The sequence below is a fragment of the Exophiala xenobiotica genome (genome assembly GCF_000835505.1).
Source record: "Exophiala xenobiotica strain CBS 118157 unplaced genomic scaffold supercont1.6, whole genome shotgun sequence".
NCBI classification, from domain to species: domain Eukaryota; kingdom Fungi; phylum Ascomycota; class Eurotiomycetes; order Chaetothyriales; family Herpotrichiellaceae; genus Exophiala; species Exophiala xenobiotica.
The window spans coordinates 750,811-768,924 of record NW_013562489.1 but is presented as its reverse complement, the minus strand read 5'-3'; the positions used below and the strand labels follow the sequence as shown (position 1 = coordinate 768,924).

The window sequence follows — 18,114 nt, the reverse complement described above, 5'->3', positions numbered from 1 at the left end:
GGCGCCTTCTTCTCCGTGTCAAACGCTTTCTTCATTGTACGATTTTATTCGGCACGGGCCATTTGACAAAGAGTCCGCCACATACCTCCACAGAGTTCAGCTTCACCTTATCATTGCAAGGGCCGAGACTCGTTGAATTAGTGTCTCCTGCTATGATCTAGAAATCGAAAATGTTGACAATGCCACTTCGGGCACTGAGGTTGGAATAGGGGAGCAGGATTGAAAGAAAGTTCGGCGACGGCGAGGCCGGATGGATGAGAAGAACAATGGATTCGGAAGAAGATTCAGAAAAATCGAAGAATTTTGCTACTCAGGCAACGAGGCTGGAAAATAAGGGGAAACGGATACTGGGATGGCGCATGCTTGAAAATCGTCAATCATCAGGACGGGGTATTTGTGCAGGAACAGGATTTTGTGGAAGGAAAGTCAACGCAGTCGCAGAATGAGTCTTTGCAAGGAATGGAGAGGGGCGGTGGTATGGCTGGAGGGCTGGCAGAGAAAAGGGATCTGCCTGCCTGTTGATATTTGGGAACTATTGAGCTGTTCGCTTGCTGGATTTTGACAGGTTGTTGGCACAGGATGATATGATTGTTATCATTCTGCTGGGCTTTCAAGAATTGCGCGCAACTAAGGAATTGTGATTTTCAGTTGAGCTTTTGTTGTTGATGGTGGCAGAAGTATTGAAAGCAAATTTGTATTTAGGAATAGTATCCTTGAGCTCGACAGCCGAAAACAGAAGTGAAAAAGGAGATTGAACTGCAGCTGTTGTGGTAGATTGTGAAACGTCCCATCGAGTCAACAGAGCTCAGCTGCTTCCAAGAACATCCATCCCATCGTGTCGTCTAGGTTCTTTCCACATCTCTGAGTGGTCGGAACCTTCAGATCGACAATGCATGGCAAGGCTCTCCACAGCTCTCCCAGGATCTCCGATACATATGGTACTTGGGTACTCCGTATCGAAAAAGAGAAGGTATAGTAGGTCAAGGTTGCCATAACCAGCCCGGCCCAAGTGATACCAGGAAAGACAAGGATGTCTCGGTATTCGTGGCTGAATAGCGTTGCCATCAACATAGGAGCTCATCGATCAATGAATGGGCTGGTGGTTTGTTCCAGTCTCGGTAGGTGTTTGTATATGCTGAACGGTGGACCATACGGCTCAAGCGCGCAAGGCGTGAGCGCTCCACCGAAGAATGGCTCTCCTGCTGATAGTCGACCTCGTCGACTCCACGGCAAGGCAGGCCTACCAGAGACTTTTCACCTTTCACAATAAGATCGCACTCGTCAACCACGCCGCACATTCATCGTCACATGCACACCGGGCGCAACCTCCATGTCAAAGCCAGGAAAGCGTCTTCGCATGCCCATATCCAGACCACGGTTCTGCCGCCCAGGACCACGTCTGCGCCCATCTGCCCAGTCACCCGCTGGTCCTACTCCAGCCTGCACGCCTTCCAATTCTCCTTCAGCTCTCACCTCTCCGTCTCCGTCTCCGTCACCTTGTCGTGGCTGCCTAGATCCCCGCCTACGACCGCCGGGATAGGGTCCGCTGACCCCATACTCACGGTCGATGTCACTTTCTTCGTCACTGCCACAGGTACTACAACTCTCTCCTCTCGCTCTGCCTTGACATCTTCTTCTCCTGCCGAGCCCTCTTGCTGCAAAGGCACGTTGCCAGATATCTCGGACAGGCCGCGCTCCTCTTGGTCGTCGTCCTCCTCCATCCACTCCAACTTCACCGTCAGCGGCCCGGCCTCCACTGCCAGAATGCTGTAAGTCACCCAGGTCCACGATCATCAAGGGCTTATCACCCTCATGGTCACTGCCACTGTCAGTGTCACTGTTCTCGCGTGCCCATGTGGGCAGTCCATGCAATCCTCGTGTCCCTCGCCGACGTGCATGTCTATCGGCACGCGGCAAAATATTCCCCTCCTCCCAATCAGCATCACCATCATCATCGCTCCACTCGGCGCCTTCCCCGTCTGAACTACAGCCGGAACAACATGTACTGCAACTCTCGCTGCGCGTACTGGGACTTCTTCTTCTTCTTCTCGCGCCGCGACGTGGGTTCCTGCCACGTTCTGGTCGTCCTGGCCGAAGATACCAGAAGAGATCGAAGTCAGGCTCGGCGATTCTGTTCAGTGGATTTTGGAACGCATTCGGTCGTTGAGGTTGAGGTTGATCTTGGCCTTCTCTGTCGTCAGAGTCGCGGCCACGAGGTAAGCCGTTTCGGCCGTGACTTGACATGCTGGATATCTGGTAATAGATACGGCAGGGAAAGCTGTAAGTTTGGTTTCCTTCTAAGGATGGTTTGAAATGTCTTCTGCTTTCGAAACAAGTGATGTGTACTGGATGGAGGGAGATGCAGGAGACCAGAGGATTTATACCTGGCCAGCATCGTCCTTGCAAGCGTCATGGTGACATATCAGGGTGATAGGAGCCACTCATCAAACGCAGGGGTATGCCTTTGTCACATCGATCTACAGATATAACAGATATCATGGAGAGTGACACTCGAACATGTTTCCAGGAAGTAATTTCTCATGTCTTCACACGAGTGCCTACGAGTGCCCGATACTGCACTGTCGACCCGGAACAGTGTCGACTATGATGATGGCAACCATAGTAACAGCCGACGGAAGAGGGATCGATCAGTGGACTGAAACTAGATGGGCAGATCATAATCCACAGGGAGGTGGGAGATTTACACTCAGACATGGTGCAGGGAATGCAGAGGCTGGCAATCGATATCCGAGATCTTTGCGATGCCTTACGGCAGAATTTACAAGTATATCCTCGTACAGGTATCCATGTGTGATACGATATTTTCGCCCAGAGGAGCCAGTCCACACTATCCGCTGTTGTGCATTAAGCGGACAACTAGACCACGTTCAACGCCGTGCGTGACCTGTCCTCAGTGGCCCCTTATCCAATCTTGGTGGGCAGGAAAATTCAATGCTTGCTCTTGAAACCGACGACCCCATCAACAAGTAATTTCATAATCACGTCATCTTCATCATCACTTGTGGGATAAAAACTACCTGCCAGCTTCGAGCTGTGAAGGCGTTGGCTGGACATCCGGCGCTGCCGAATTGTCTTGGATTTGAGCTGGCCGGCCACGCCCGGGTATGCGAAAACCTGGTAATCGCGACCTCCAGCTCGAAGTTTGAGGTTGAAGTGGTGCCTCGGTATCACGATTTGATTCTCTCTGTTGGTTTTGTGCTCGCTGACCTCTTCGCTCAGCTCTCACGACAAGCGGGAAACCATGTCGATCACGATCATGATAGACAATGCTCATGAACCGTCCCGGAAGGACCATAGCAGGTCTTCTACCAGCACGACCATTGCCGATGATTGAGAACGCCGTCGGAGGTTGCTGTACATCTGGGTTTGTCCCAGCCCTGCTCAAGCCTTCGCTATTGACAGCTTCAGGTCGAGGCTTGGGAACATAGTAATCGGCCTTGCAAAGGGGACAGCAAGCACGTCTTGATGTCAACCAAGGGTCGACGCAAGATGCATGGAAGGCGTGACCACATTGTAGACCGCGGATGTCGTCATCATCTTCGATGGTGTCCAGGCAAATAGCACAAGCATCTCCAGGGTCGGGTAGTTGTTCGGCGGGAACGGCATTTTGGATCTGTTCGTCGTCATCTTCGTCATCATGAGAGGTGACCTTTTGTATAGGAGTGTCGTGAGTGGTTGACTGTGCTGACTTTGGCCGCGACGGGGTCGCTGGCCGAGTGTCAGGGCGACTCTTCTCAGCGATAATCTCAGGTGTAGCATGCTCTTGACTCGTTTCCTCTTCGGCGATGGTGGAAACGGTGTGTGTTTGAGTCAATTCTGCTGCTTCACTGCTGTCCTTTGACTCGCGCGGCTGATTGTGTATACTGGCAGGCCTTGATGCGGTATTGATGCCTCCAGCAGTGGGTAGTCCTTCATCCGCCCGATTGGATCGCCACGTCTTGTATTTTGTCAGAGGGAATTTTTCATTGACCTCATCCATTGTCATGAGCTTCTTTTCGCGCCTGCGACGATGTTGGCGAGGCATGGCGCCGAGGTCAACTGCGTCAGGATCTTCCCCATTCATGCGCTGTCGATTCCGCTGGTTATATCGGAAACAGTATTTGACGCCGACGATAATCCTGACACCAACAATTAATTCATAATGACACGCGGGTAAGATGCCTCTTCAGGCTCACCATAGATTCGTGAAGACCACGCCAAAGCCTAGAGCGACGAAGAAGAGAAGTGGCGAACTAGGCCCATTTCCTCCATTGTTGCCCGGATTGCCCGTAGGTGAGGCGGTTGGAGAGGATCCTACTGATGATGTCGAGGTAGCCATCTTAGCTGAGAGCTTACACGGACACAGCGCCCGTAATCAGGAACTTCTCGAAGACGGCTGGATTGGCGCTGACGGCAGCATTAAAAGTCGCAGCGGCAGCTCTGGTCTCCTAATCTCAATCCACCAGAGACATGTGCCGAGGACGTGATATGTTCAAAAGTGATGATGATGAGGAGAGCAGCAGGGGGCGAGATTAGGATCGATTCAGGCGTGGGCCTGGATTCTTCGAGGTGACGAAGTCCGGTGCGCTGGATGTTTCAAGGGATCGAAACCTGATTCAGGGAGTGGATGGCGTGGGAGAGGATTGGTTAGATCGGACCGCGCTATAGGTCGACTTGATCGTAGGGTGAGACGGAGGAATTGGAGAGATTTCCCTTTCTAGGAGAATTGAAAATGAAGACACGAGGAGGAATGGGCGAAGAATAGAGATGAGCGCAGTCTCTCAGAGTGGAAGGAAAGAGCAGACGGAGACCAAGTGGAAGAAGCAGAGGCTGGTACGAGGTACGGGAGGAGTTGATGACTGGTGAGACTTTGGCCTAGGCTCACTAGGCCGAGTTAATGTTGAGTTTTAGGTGCACCAGGCGGGGAGGAAAGCAGGAACAGCCTGTAGATTCTAGCTACGAGTCAAGCCTAGTTGAACCCATGACTGCTAAGCTACCTAAGGTACAGTACTCAGGCCATCCCGCCCCGCTAACAAAAGGCTTATCCCATACTCGTAGAAACCATATCGGCGGAAGACGACGGATCAACCAAAGAACCACAATCCAGTCAATTCCCTCTCCGAAAGAACCCAATCCTGTACGGAGTGATAACAAGAATAATGATGTCGACGATCTGGACAACTGTCCCATCACGCAGGGTGAATCTACGGTACTCGTACTCGCAGCAGATTCAACACCTCGGCCGTGTGCCAGAGCGACCACCCGATCCTCCTCTTGCTCCGCACAAACTCGCAGTCGTCTTCGCGAATCACATCGTCGCTCGACTTGGAGTTTGCGCCTCTCGTCTTGGTGTGCCCTGCTGCTGCGGCGGCCCAGTTTCTCGCTTGCCCGCATCGGCCATGGAGGCATCACAAGACCATATGCAAGCTCCTCAATTATCTGCGGTGGTTTATAGCTCAACTGGAGTTCCGCTGTGCAGATCACACGAGCGTTGCTATTTCAGACCTACGCTATGTAACGACAGGTGACAACCAAACCTGCTGTCGTTCTCGCCCGTTACCGAACCATTTGCCACACCAGTCCCCTCACCTGAACACGAGAACCGCAATTACAAGCACCGTGAAGCACCCAAGAAAATTAAGCATTGACCTTCCCTTACACGTGCTTGTTCTGTGCACCAGCTCATCATCGTCTGACCCTCTTCCATACTCCATACAGGTACGGAGTAGCTATACAACCGTAGCCAGCCACTGCGTTTGCCCTATTCCATCAGTCGCTTTCTCATCTCGCCCATGGTCTGCCGCTATAACTCCGTCCAGCACCTGATCCAGTGCGCAACCACGTTTAATAAGTGACTTTTGAACCTTTGCGATATCCTCCCTCCTGTAAAATCGAGTCAGTCCAGTGGGACGTCTTATGGTGGGGTTCCAACACATACCTCCTCCAGGTCGGATTCCAATGCATTCATCTCCTCTTCCTGGGCATTGAGATGGTGGAACAGGATCCAGATGAGCTGCGTCAGCGTCAATATCAGTCCGTCAGAGTTACTCGAGAAAGAAGAACTTACACAGCCCGCGCCGAATGATGCACCGCATAAGCCAACAAACTGAGGTGCCGCTGTCAGGACACGACGCTCTTCATCGAAAAATAACTTACCATCCACAGAATAGCAGGATCGTATGCCACTGGGGTCAAGGCCTCACCCAGAGCGGATCCGAAAGCGTTCGTGAGGAGATACATCGCTTGAACAAAGCTCTTCATGCTTGGTGGTGCCTTAGTATACGCGTATTCGAGGCCAGTGACTGATGCGAAGATCTCCGAAATACCGATAAGCATATACTGTCGTGGCAATCAGCACGGTCATGTCTTGGGCAAAAAATGCATGTCGTCTCTTACCGCTGGAGTCTGGATGGCGATGTGAATGTTATTACCTTGCGCAACTCCATCGAGGACCGAGGCGTCGCATAGTGGTTGATCATAACACGGACCGGAACTGCTTTTTGTCAGCAATTGACCTTTCTCAATGGTCTCTCGGCTTCATACACGTAAATCAGATGCTGCACGATAGCAGCATACGCCATGGCAAGCGACGCCACCCAGAACCCAAGGACTATCCGATTGATAGGCGGGAATGGGACGCGCATCTTCCGCAAAAGAGGATAGACTAAGCGATCGAGGATCGGGACGAAGACGATAATAGCAATCTCATGCTTGTCAAACTCTGTCGTATCTTCCAGACTCTAGGACTTACAGGATCAAAGTTTTGCATAAGGTCATTCGGAATACCATGTCCCTTCATTTGACCCGCTTGGGTGACGAAGTTGCCGCTACAATGGTCAGAGTGCGCTGCTGGAGAGAAAATGTCGCTGCCGACGTACCTGAATTGCCCATAAACACACCAGTCTTTTCAAGTCAGCCTCGACTTTGCTCTACTGCCCATAACAACTTACAGATAGGGTAGATGATGAAGACGCGGCAAGCAACAAGAGCCCTCTTCAACTCATCGATGAAATGATCATTCCACGGCACGGTCTTCTGTATGCCGTGCTCAGCCAACCAAGAGGGCTTTGGCGCATCTTGATCCCGGTGCTTGATCATCAGCCAAACACATTTGAACGCGTCCGTGATGATGGATCCTTGTGGTGGACGGACGACGTAGATCTTCCTTCCCAAGATAAGAATAGTAGTGCCTGCACAAAACATGCAGAAACACAGTAGGAAGGCCGACCAGAATCCGATATCTCGCTCCATATATGGTGTCGCCAGAAGTGACAGCGCTCCAACGTTGATGCAGGTGTAGAAAATCATGTAGATTCTCTGAATGGTCACCGAGGGATCAACGATGACTCGTTCACCCTTGGGAGTGGTCATGATCTGTCCCGTATCAGGAATCTCCCTTGTTCGATGCCTACAATAAGTGGTACTCACAGCCATTTTACGTCTCTTGTACTGATCAGCAATGAGAGGCGCCACGTTTGACTTGATACCGCCGGTGCCAATTCCGATGACAATGATGGCGGCAATCTGTAGATCGTCAGAAAATAGCACCGGTATCGACGGGAGCAGGGACCAAGACAAGTGCTTGAACGGCACAGTCTTTTCAGGTAGAGAACACATACGAAGCCACCCAGCCCAGCGCCATTATGCAATGAGGTCGGCAATGCTGTCGTCCAGAGAGTAAGGAGGCCGACAAGATAGACGATGGAGAAGTAAAGAATAGCCTTGTATTTGCCGGTGTATTGGTCTGCAACAATGGCGCCAAGTATTGGAGTCACGTAGCAGAAGAAGCTATCACTCGTTAGGTTTGTAGGATGAAGGCCGCCTCAACGAAATCTCACTTGAAGAAGGTCGTCAGACCCGTGGCTCCCTGATGGCCCATTCCCAGAGCTCCTCGTCCCTCGGAGCCATCCAAAGGTCTTTGTACGTAATTCTGGGATTTGCGTTAGTTACGACTGCTTCTCAATCACGCCAGGCGATGCGCACTTGGAAGATACCCTGACACCCATAGTACGTGAAGCGCTCGCAGAGTTCGACAAAAGCAACCAAGAATGTCGAGAAAGGCAGACTCTCGCCCACATGTCTTAATGTCCTTTTCTCTCGCTCGGTGGGTTCCTCGCCCTCCGGTGTTGCGTCCTTCTCGGTGTCGCTAACGGTATCCGCTGGCTTGTGCTCTGCGATAACATCTTTGTCGACGGTAGGAAGAGACTTGGGATCGATCTTCATGGGTCGGACGACGGCTTCGTTGGTAATCTGCTCCGAAGGATTGGTGTCTTGTTTCACTTCTCCATGTACCCTGCTCAGTCAGTGGAGACCCATATGTCACGGGCTGATGAAGCCATACTGAGAGGCATTGAAGTCGTCCATCCCCATTATTGTAAATTGTGCTTGACGCTGCGGTACCGAATGGCTACAGGCAAACAATCCAGAATATCGGCATTGAAAAGGAAAGAACTCAGAAAAGACGGGAGAGGAGCACACGACATATGTCACTCCGAGATCACTCGCCCCTACCTGGCCATCATCTGGTCGCAAAATTCAGGTGCGTCTAGGGTTGCAACCGCAATCCATCGTACGAGGCCGAGTCTTCCGCCCAACTCGAAAAGGCCGACCTCTTCAAGCAACAGCGCACACAGATCCGAAGTGGAATTCGGCTGATCCATTGATCGTCGTGAAGAACGTGGGACGTTTCATGTGGAGAGTTGCATTTTGTACGAGGTACTCCGTAGAGTGACTCCATTTGAGCTCTCCTGTAGCCGAACGGCTCACTTTCGGCAAAAACCTGGTTGGCGTGGCGCATTACAAGACCGAAGCCCAGGAAGCTTCACGGCTTTTACAATAATACAAGGCGGGCCCCGATGATGCTTGACACTTCCAAGCCTTGCGAAATGGAAGAAGATTGTTTTGAAATTGGTCTTTTTCTCAACTCGTCTCAGCGTCCACGTGATATCTAATGGCAATGATGCCAAGACTTTGTCCCGACGAAATCGGCACGCCACCATCATCCACCCAAGTTCATGCGGTGAAGTTGGGTCTCGGGGTGCTCCATCACCTGTTGTTCCTGCAAATAACAACCGGTCGATGGAGGAAACATATTACCGCACTCTAGCTCCTGCGACTTGAGCCAGGGGACGCATAGTACCCAATAACGAGGTAGACGGTGATAACCAAAGGAAAGGTAACGTTGTCACAACATGCAAGATAAGGATTATCAGGCATCTGAAAATTTCCCCTGCCGTGTAGCTCGTTTATTAGGTTGTGGAAATTCTCTCTACTCGCGCCAGACAATTTCAATATCACTGAGCCTCCCAAGTTTCAGCCCCAGATATGCGCGGTGGATGCCGAATTGACGTGACGCCTGAAATGCGCTTGAGACTGCTTGAGAAAGCTTCGAATCTTCCACCAACAAAGAATGTACAGGGAAGTGAAAGCCGCAAACGTCCGCAGACAGAAGCGGAGAAATGCAAGTTCCTTCTGGTGAGAGCATCAGCACGAGCAGAAAGATCCCAACTTTGTAAGCAGCTGTTTTCCTTTCCAGCATGAACCAAAGCATGCTTTCACACTCCATCAACACCCGATAAATCAAATACATTGGTGCACATTTGCATACCCCAGCAGTAACACCCGTGGTGGTCTCGCCTCCAGCGCCTTGCAAATCAGGAACAAAAGAAATTCGGGTTCTGTCGTGCAAGCAAATTTTGTGAAATAAAGAAGTCGTCGTGTGTACATGAAAAAAAGGGAATGAATCGGATCATCTCAAGGAATGCGTTGAATGTGATCCGAGAGGGCTTCTGATTGGTTTTGGTGTAGGTTCTTCCTCCATATCGATGGTCCTTGTCGGTACCGGCGTCACATCTGCGTCAGATTCAATCTCCGCCACCTGAGTTCCAGGCTTTTGAGGAAAGATGACGGGTGGCGTGAGTTGGCCATGGCTTAAGCGTTGGTTGGCATCTTGTTCGGGGTGAGAATGAAAGGAACTGGTCCTGTCCAGGCTCTTGCGCGGTTGACTTGCCATCACGACAGCCGGAGACGGCTCCTCAGCAATAAACATGTTCTCCATCTGTTCCTCCAGGATCTCGAGGGATTTCCTCAACATGTCAGGTTCCGTGGCTTTGTCGTCGTTCATGGAAATCACACTTCCACGACTATTGGTACGCATCATTTCGATCCCAAGCTTCGAAGTCGGTCGTGCAGTCCTGCCAAGGGGTGATCGAGCGCGTACTTGTACATCTCCAAGTTCCTCGTCCTCATCGTCACCCTCTTCAGCTGCTCCAATAGGATTCTGCATATTCTTCTCCAACCTATCGCGCTTCTGCTTGACAGCATCCGAAGACTCCTGGCGGCGCGGAGTGCGAAGTCCATATCCAGGGGGCTCCTCGGCATGAGCGCTAGCGGGAGCAGACTCGGTATGGACGAGGTGAGGGAAGCCGCTTTGTACGTAGGGCTTTTGGCCGATAACGATATCATCGGAAATGCCTAGTCCGCCCTTGGCCCATTCATCAGTAGCAGCTCGGGACACGATGACAGGAATGTCATCGCTCTTGAAGGATTCCAAATCGCTGAAGAACCCGCCACTACCGATGGAGTCCTCTCGAGCGGATCCTTTGTATGATGACTCTGGCATCGTTGGCGCCAGGCTGGATGCCACTGAGCTCGGGCTGTCTTGCATGTGAGCAGGGTCCACTCTTGTACTGATGGGCGGAATGCTGAGTGGAGCTGAAAGCTTGAAATCCTTGGATGGCGGTTTCCACGCGCAATACTTGCAAAGCATCTCGGACAACTTCTGTGAAGTTGGTGGCTTCTGCATGAGGGTATTAAAGTGATGAACTTCGGGCAGATCCTTGAGATAGCCCGTAATGCAAACGATTGGCGTATGAGTATTGGCACTCTTGGTGTCTCGAATCATTCGCGCAACATCCACCCCATTAATGAGCGGCAACTTGAACTCCGTGAAGATGATGTCGAATTGTATTTGGCTCACAGCCAAGCGGAGAGCATCTGGACCATTGGAAGCCGTCACAGTTCGACAACGAAGCTTTTCCAGTAGTCTTTCCATGACCATGCGAGATACCGGATGATCTTCGCAGATCAAGACATCCAGGGGGCGATAGACAGGGCCTTCAAGAAAATTGATTTGAGACAATCTCCTGGAGCTTTGCCTGCGGCGTTGCACCTTGAGCAATGCTTTCGCTTGAGCGGATTCATTATCCGAGGATGATGGGCTGATATCGCGGACCAATAGCTGACTTTTGCGTTTATAGTGACCCGGAATGAAACTCTCACGCGCAGCTTGCCCATCGCTTTCCTGTGAGCCCACGGTTTGTGACCGGGTTCGTCCGGTAACACTAGACTGCCGCTGAGGCGGGTTCATGGTTTTGGCTGGGGACAGTGTAGGCGCACGAGCCGTTTTGATCGGCGAAGATGCAGCCTGGGCTCCCTGTCGGATAGCGTCATGAGGTATGTCGAAAAAGCTTCCGGGGTTCAGAGAGCTGCTGCCTTGGGATGATCCAGAAGTCTTTCTTCGTTCATGATGCTGTGCTGCTGAGAACTGAACCAACAGTGGCGAAGAAGGCTGAGATGGTCTGCTGGGCGAGGAGTTAGAAGTGCCGCCTAGGCTGGATGGCGAACCTGGCCTGTGCCCCTTGCTGATAGACAAAGCCCGTTTCACGGGCATGGGCATCATGGGACTGCCCTCTAAAGAGGGAGCAGGGGACCCCAGTGCAGGGCTGTTAGTGGCAGAGATGGCCTGCGATTGCGAATACCCTCGTGCTTGAGCTTGCATTGCTTCCTTTCTCATTTTCTCCACGATGTCCTTGTTTGCTCTCTCCAAGACTGGTAGATTCTTGAAGGTGAAATTACCAAAATCATCAGCAATAACCGGCTCACTCAGTCTCCGACTCCGAGAATCTCGAGCGACGTGAGGAGGAATATGAAGAGGCATCAGGCCTCGTTTAGACGACGCTGCTTGAGTCCTGACTCGGAAGAGGGCGTCATGTGGACGGTTCGAATATTCAGATCCATTCGGAGTGGTGCCAGACGGAGACACTTGGTCTTCGAGTTCTTCTGGGAATGATGATAGGGTAGCTCCCCGAGCATCGAAATACTCGGTGTCTTCAGGATGCTCCGGATTGGGAATGAATTGAGCCTCATCCTCCAGTAGACTGTCCCAGTTGATGTCGGCAAACCACGGATGAGCTTGAATTTCTGCTCCTCCACTTGGATATTTTTCGTCTTTGTTAGCTCCAAGACGATCGGCAGGATCCAACTGTATTAGTTTGTTTATGAGGTCTTTCGCCTCGGGGCTGACTTCAAGCTCCTCGTGCTCCGGCCAGGCGATTCTTCTGTGCAGGATGTTGTCAAACACCTCTTCAGTGCTCTCAGCATTGAAAGGTGGAAAGCCGTAGAGAAACTCGAACATGATACACCCAAGTGCCCACCAATCACACATTTCATCTTGACCAGTGCCGTTGATGGTTTCTGGTGCTAGATAGTCCGGAGTGCCCACGAACCGCCGACCACTCTCCTCGTTGTCAAACAGTGGCGGGAGTACTTGAGAAGAGGCTGGCGGTGGAGGAGGTTGGGAAATATTACTCATTGACTGAGACAGAGGAAAGAGGTCCGGCGACGCGCTTCCCACGCTGTAGGATTCTTCCTCCTGAGGATGCGTACGAGGAATCGCCTGAGGAGACACGTCGCTGCCCTCTTGCACACCCAGTTTTTTGAAGAGATGATGAAGATCAAAGCTTGAACCACTGCCACTGTCGCTACGTAGTCCTGAACGACTCCATGATAGCTCCCTACTAAGTGAGCTCTCTCTATTCAAACTGAAGTAGGACGGCTGGTCCAGACCACCAGCGAGAGCAGGTGTCATGAGAGGAGTTGTTGCAGGTGAGTGCGGTCCTTCATAATCGAAAGATGCTGATCTTGAAGCAGGGTTGGATCCGGAGCCAGACCCAGATTGTGTGAATGGGCCTTGCTTCAGTAGGTCAGGGGCGGGTTCATCGGGCTGCTTGAGAGCGCGTTTTTGGCGGCCGATGAGACCCATTCGTGAGAGACCAAAGTCGGTGAGCTTCAGATGACCTTTGGTGTCAATGAGGAGGTTATCAGGTTTCAGATCGCGATGGACAATCCCTCGGCTGTGCAGATGCTCAACTCCCAGGACCACCTCTGCGATATACTTCTTGGCCCAGTCTTCGCTTAAGCCGCCCAGGATTTTGACAAGAGAAGCGCAGTCACCACCATTGAGGTACTCCATAACCAAGTACAGATAGTCTTTGCTCGAAAAAGTCCAGTACAGCTTGGCCACAAAGTCACTCTCGCCTTGCCACATCATGATGGCGCGTTCAGCTTTGACATTGGTGACTTGATTTTTCGCAACCATGTCCGACTTTCGCAGCACTTTGATGGCAAAGTATTCGCCAGTAATCTTCTTCTTGGCCAGATATACGCTACCAAAGGCGCCTCTGCTAATGGGTTTAATCACCTCAAAGTCTTTGATAGAGGGAGGCTGAGCACGTTGTTGGGGATGGCTGATGGAGTTCAGGCGAGGGGAAGAAGGTGTCTTGTCGGAAGAATGCATTGAGGATTGTCTTCTGTGCACCAGCGAGCCAGAAGCTTGAGGCATATACTCGCCAGCCGTCAGTAACGGAGACACAACAGGTGACTGAGCGATTTCGCCACTAGGAATCCTTGCCTTCGTTATGCGTAGGGGCGATGATGGAGGAGGCGGGTACCTTCCGGGCGATTGCTGACGGTGGGGAGAAGCCGAATTGAGACCATGAATGTGCAGACTTCGTCTCTTTCGGTCTCGCGAATGAGCGGATCGGCCATGTTCTGATACAGACGCAGGAGATTCTGATCTCCAGTTATTAGACAACACAGAAGAGGACGGTAGACTGCTGTCGCTATCATTGGGATCTTCGACATAAACTGACCGCCTGTTTGTAACCGGCTGTGGCTGCGGCTGTGATATGAGGTTGCTCTTATGAGATTTGGGGGTTGGACATTCGATGGGACTGCTTGAACCTGTCGAAACCGCCTGTGACGAAGAGCGTCTTTGGTCTTTCATAGCAATGTACGCAATGTCTCTAGGATTTCGAAGGGCCGAAGCCATTGAGCGCAAGCCCACATAAGACGCAGTTCGGCCATGTTCTGACTCTGTAGCCACGGGAGTGGGCTCCTCATCTTCACTGAGGCTCTCGATAATACCCTCAAGTGCAGGCTCTGTTTCAGAGTCACTTTCACTGGAAGAGATTGATTCTCCTGCGGCTGCCCGTTCGGCTTTGATCAGTGCCTCACTGATACAGGCATCAACTTCGGCCATGTATTCTTGTCGAATGCGCTCTGAGTACTCGAGAACATACTGATGGCGACGGACAGCGTCGACCTTGGCACGGGCCAGCTTTTCGGTATCGGCACTAAGGGCAGCCAAGCCAGGCTCATTCTCCAAGCTAATGGGAGCCTGCCATTGCATGACTTGGGATATTCGGGACTCGGACTGTGGTGACTGGGATCTGAAGTCTTCGTCGGTGTTGTTTTTACTGTCCTTGATGGAAGGCACATTGATCTCCATGGCTGTGTCGCAGAGATCGAGGATCAGCTCGACAATACGTACCAAGGGGCGGCGGACCACAAATGATCGAGCACGAGAATGACCTAGCCCTGCCGTAGACGGACTGCTGGATCTTACCGGACTTGCAGTGTGCGAGCCTGAGGCTGATGAGACAGCTGACGACTGAACGGGGGACGGACCTATTGGCAAGCCTTTGTATTCAGGTGCAGGTGGTTGAGCCGGAGAGCTCTCGCCGGAACTGCGTCCTTGACGAGCTTCGAAGGCGTCCAAAACTTTGACAATGGAGTTGCGATGCTCTGACAAATTTTCTTGTATCATCTGGACGTCCAGCTCAGCACGGTGTTCCTGCACGCAGAGATCCGAATGTTTCTCGAACCACCAGGGGACGATTGAGCGCTCGCAAACCCGACAAAGAACGGGCAGAGGGGGTGGATGATTTCCAGGATCGTTAGCCCCAGCCTCTGCTAGTTCGGTGAGATATTTTGCCAGTATCTCAGCACCAATACCGAGTGTTTCGACTAAGGCCTGTGGAAGCGCGATTTCGATGCGTATGGGCTCCTGTGCGGGCTGTAACATCCACATAGAGTGTGATTCTCCACCAGATGACCTGTCATATACCATAATGCCTTGCCCTTCCAGCTCAAGGGTGGCTTTTCCTGACTCGTCGGTTTCGACATTGTCCTCGGTTGGTTCTCGACCATCCTCTGTTGGCAGCATCAATGCCATGTCCGAGGACGTGCCAATCTTGACAGCGAACTTGATGTAAAGGCTTTTGGAATCATTGGACTTCAAAGCTTCTATAGCCGCGTCGAAGACATCCGGATTGTCGGAAATGAACTCGGAGATCTTATGCCCTCGAACAGCGTCGAGTTCCGTGCCAACGACGTCCGTCCAGGACGGGCTGACCCATCGCACGTGGCCATCCAAGCTGAGATCGAGTATGATGTTTCGTGTCTGCTCAGCCGCCTCTTTCAAGTCTTGAGTGCCTGCTTGAATGTCTTGACTGAAGGATCTCTCCATGAGATGGCGAGTCAATTCGCCTCCGAAGCCTGCATCGCTCTTGATGGCAGTGATATTTGGTGGCTCCAGGTATTGCGATGAAGAGCCATCTTCTGCCATTACTCCTGCTCTTCTCCTTCCGTTAAAGGGAGTCAGAAATCAAGCAGACCGCGGAGGCGAGCTTGAAAGGACCGGCGGCGGACTCAGAGACTTATTGACCCACGACGGGAGTCAAAAAGTCCCTTAGTACGTTGACATCTTCCGCATCGACTGGTCCAAATCTCTTGCTAGCGAGCAGTAGATGTAGTAACACCCGGAGAGTATCTCTGACTCTTTCAATATGTTGTCAGAAAGCGAGCGAGGAAAGAAAAGAAAAGCGGGATCGATGTTCGACGAGAGGACGAGACCCGGGCGAGGGGCCACGAGGGCTTGTGATTGTGGACAGAGACGAGCAGAGGTCTACATAGGGACCATGAAGAGTTTTGAGAGAAGGAAAGTATCGTCAGCGAATGGATGGCGTAGTCGGCAAGTGGTATTATTGAAATCGCAGGAGAGTGAATAGCGGAGACGGGAGAAGGGAGGGTGTTGTTGTAACTATTTTCTTTGTCGGCAAAGCGTAAGATACCTGGTAGGTAAAGCAGGCGAGTCGAGCGAGTCAAGAAGGGGTCCAATAGAGGCCGTGGCCTGAGCAGTGGCAGCTACGAGTAATGCTGGTATGGAAAACTGCGCCTATGCCTGCGCCCAGCACGTCCTGTAACTTAGTGGGGCATCAGTCAAAGTGTCTGCGTCTGCTGGCTGCTTCTTGCTTTCAAAGCAAAAGGAAGCCAAAGCCTTTGGATGCGTGCGCACCAGCCCCTGCTCCTCTGTGATCCTCATCAACTAAGCTGCACCTACTTCTCGCTTTCCACCAATAACGATTTCCTGCTCTGCTCGGCACCTAGCACCTCCTACTCGTAAAGAAAGAATCCAGCACAAACTCCATTTGACGCTTGTTCCTCGTCCTCCAATACCGTCTCTTCTCGGAGCCAGTTCTTGCATGGCCATGCAGGAAAGGCTTGTTAATCCGCAGCGTCCATCCATCATGTCCATCTCCTGCATCTCCTGCATCCCCAGTGCTGGCCCTACCGTTAATCCTATCACCGTTGTGCTGACGCACCGTAAACATCATGTCCTCTCCACTTCCGTCCCTTGAAGGTGGTTCGGCTACAAACAAATGCCAGCACTACCCGTCTGGCAGCGGGAAGAGGATGGGTCTTTGTGCATATTATTACGTTCGCACACACACCTCACGACATCAAGAGAAGCACAATTCAAGTGTGGTTGTACTGAAGCCCCTTGGCTGTCGACTGCGGATGCCGTGGCCCTGACCAAGCGCCGTGGCCATCAGAGACACCGTGCGCCAGGTTTCTTATTGTGCACAGAGCGCTTCAGACGTTGGATGAAACAAGCAGTCAGCAATGCCGGGCCAATAAGGCTGCTTACAGTCCCAAAGATTGTGAATTCTCCCAGGCTGCACCACCAAAATGCACACCATCTGCATCCCTCCAACAAGACTGATGCGTCGAGGTTGTGTTAGGAAGTTACCCTGCAAATGACGCGCCGTCTCTCGGTAAACGGCCAGAGGTATTCCCCCCTGTTTCTTGCCATTTGAGACCTTCATGTGACGGGCAGAAAACAGATAATGACACCCATAACTCAAAGATCAACAATAATTTTTCCCTTCTTCCCTGTCTCCCGATGCTCCTTTTCTCAGCCGCAGAACTTTTCAATGCTATCCTGGGCTACTGGAACAGTGGCCGAAACGTCCACAACGACACTCATGAATTGCAGGCTCAATGCTCAGCTGACCCGCCTGTTCGGCTTGAAAAAGGAGGGCGCCAATCACCTCACCCTTCCAAGGCCGCACTACTGCACCGAGCACTACTCCATTCCGGTATGCAAGAGAAGCTCGTGGTCTGCACGGGCTAAGAATGCAGCCTATCTTTGTCCCCGTCTTGGGTTTTGGCCGCGTTTTGGCCTTGGGCCGGTCGATGATCTTTAGGTTCCAATGTAGCAACACCAACGCAGGAAGAATGATCCATGACTTCGAATACGAGTAAGAAACCTGGGCTAAAAGGAGGCCCTCCTAAAAATTGAAAACCACTATACACATGGTACTCGTTCAAGCCTAGCATCTCGTGTTCCACAGCACGCGAGGCAGTTCCCTGTTCAGGCCCATCCGGGAAAGACAATTGCTGACTCTGTGGTGGTCTACTCTGTCTTGTATCCCCGGCATTGGAGAAGCATCGAGAGATTTTCAGCGTCAGTGTGGGGAACAAGGGTTCAAGCGTGCTCAAGGTAAGTACAGCACGTACGGGTATGGTGATCGACGATGGTTTTGGACTCGACAATCATTATTCAACTCCTTGACTCACGAACGACCCGCCTCACGCCTGGGATAGACGATGCTGCCTTTCACCCAATCTTGGCTATAGGAAGGGATATATTCTCATGAGGAAAATGCACGTCGTCTCCGCCACGCATTTCCGGTCGTGCCGGTTTACGTT

The 18,114-nt window shown here is 51.8% G+C and overlaps 4 protein-coding genes across 4 annotated transcripts; all 4 read right to left on the bottom strand.

The window, feature by feature from the left end:
• Positions 1-1,469: 1,469 nt before the first annotated feature.
• On the bottom strand, positions 1,470-2,244 carry PV05_09589 (uncharacterized protein; the record flags this gene model as incomplete). The annotated part of the gene is made up of 2 exons (XM_013455932.1): positions 1,470-1,756; positions 1,779-2,244. The coding sequence occupies 2 exons, from the start codon at positions 2,242-2,244 to the stop codon at positions 1,470-1,472; spliced, it is 753 nt and encodes a 250-aa protein (XP_013311386.1).
• A 368-nt stretch (positions 2,245-2,612) lies between these two features.
• On the bottom strand, positions 2,613-4,852 carry PV05_09588 (uncharacterized protein). Its single transcript, XM_013455931.1, has 2 exons — positions 4,197-4,852; positions 2,613-4,139 (listed from the first exon to the last, which is right to left on the bottom strand). Exons 1-2 carry the CDS (start codon positions 4,337-4,339, stop codon positions 3,035-3,037), a joined length of 1,248 nt encoding a protein of 415 aa, XP_013311385.1. The 5' UTR covers positions 4,340-4,852; the 3' UTR covers positions 2,613-3,034.
• Positions 4,853-5,844: 992 nt separating this feature from the next.
• On the bottom strand, positions 5,845-8,370 carry PV05_09587 (uncharacterized protein; the record flags this gene model as incomplete). Its single annotated transcript, XM_013455930.1, has 14 exons — positions 5,845-5,883; positions 5,939-6,013; positions 6,068-6,106; positions 6,157-6,339; positions 6,397-6,493; positions 6,544-6,704; positions 6,752-6,827; positions 6,879-6,903; positions 6,951-7,374; positions 7,429-7,524; positions 7,620-7,788; positions 7,839-7,930; positions 7,984-8,293; positions 8,342-8,370. The coding sequence occupies 14 exons, from the start codon at positions 8,368-8,370 to the stop codon at positions 5,845-5,847; spliced, it is 1,815 nt and encodes a 604-aa protein (XP_013311384.1).
• Positions 8,371-9,748: 1,378 nt separating this feature from the next.
• Positions 9,749-15,688, bottom strand: PV05_09586 (uncharacterized protein; the record flags this gene model as incomplete). Its single annotated transcript, XM_013455929.1, has 1 exon — positions 9,749-15,688. One exon carries the CDS (start codon positions 15,686-15,688, stop codon positions 9,749-9,751), a length of 5,940 nt encoding a protein of 1,979 aa, XP_013311383.1.
• Positions 15,689-18,114: the final 2,426 nt, after the last annotated feature.

Coding starts and splice junctions, on each gene's coding strand:
- PV05_09588 (XM_013455931.1), bottom strand. CDS start 4,339: ATGGCTACCTCGACATCATCAGTAGGATCCTCTCCAACCGCCTCACCT. Junction 4,140..4,196: donor GTGGTCTTCACGAATCTATG/GTGAGCCTGAAG, acceptor TGTTGGTGTCAG/GATTATCGTCGGCGTCAAAT.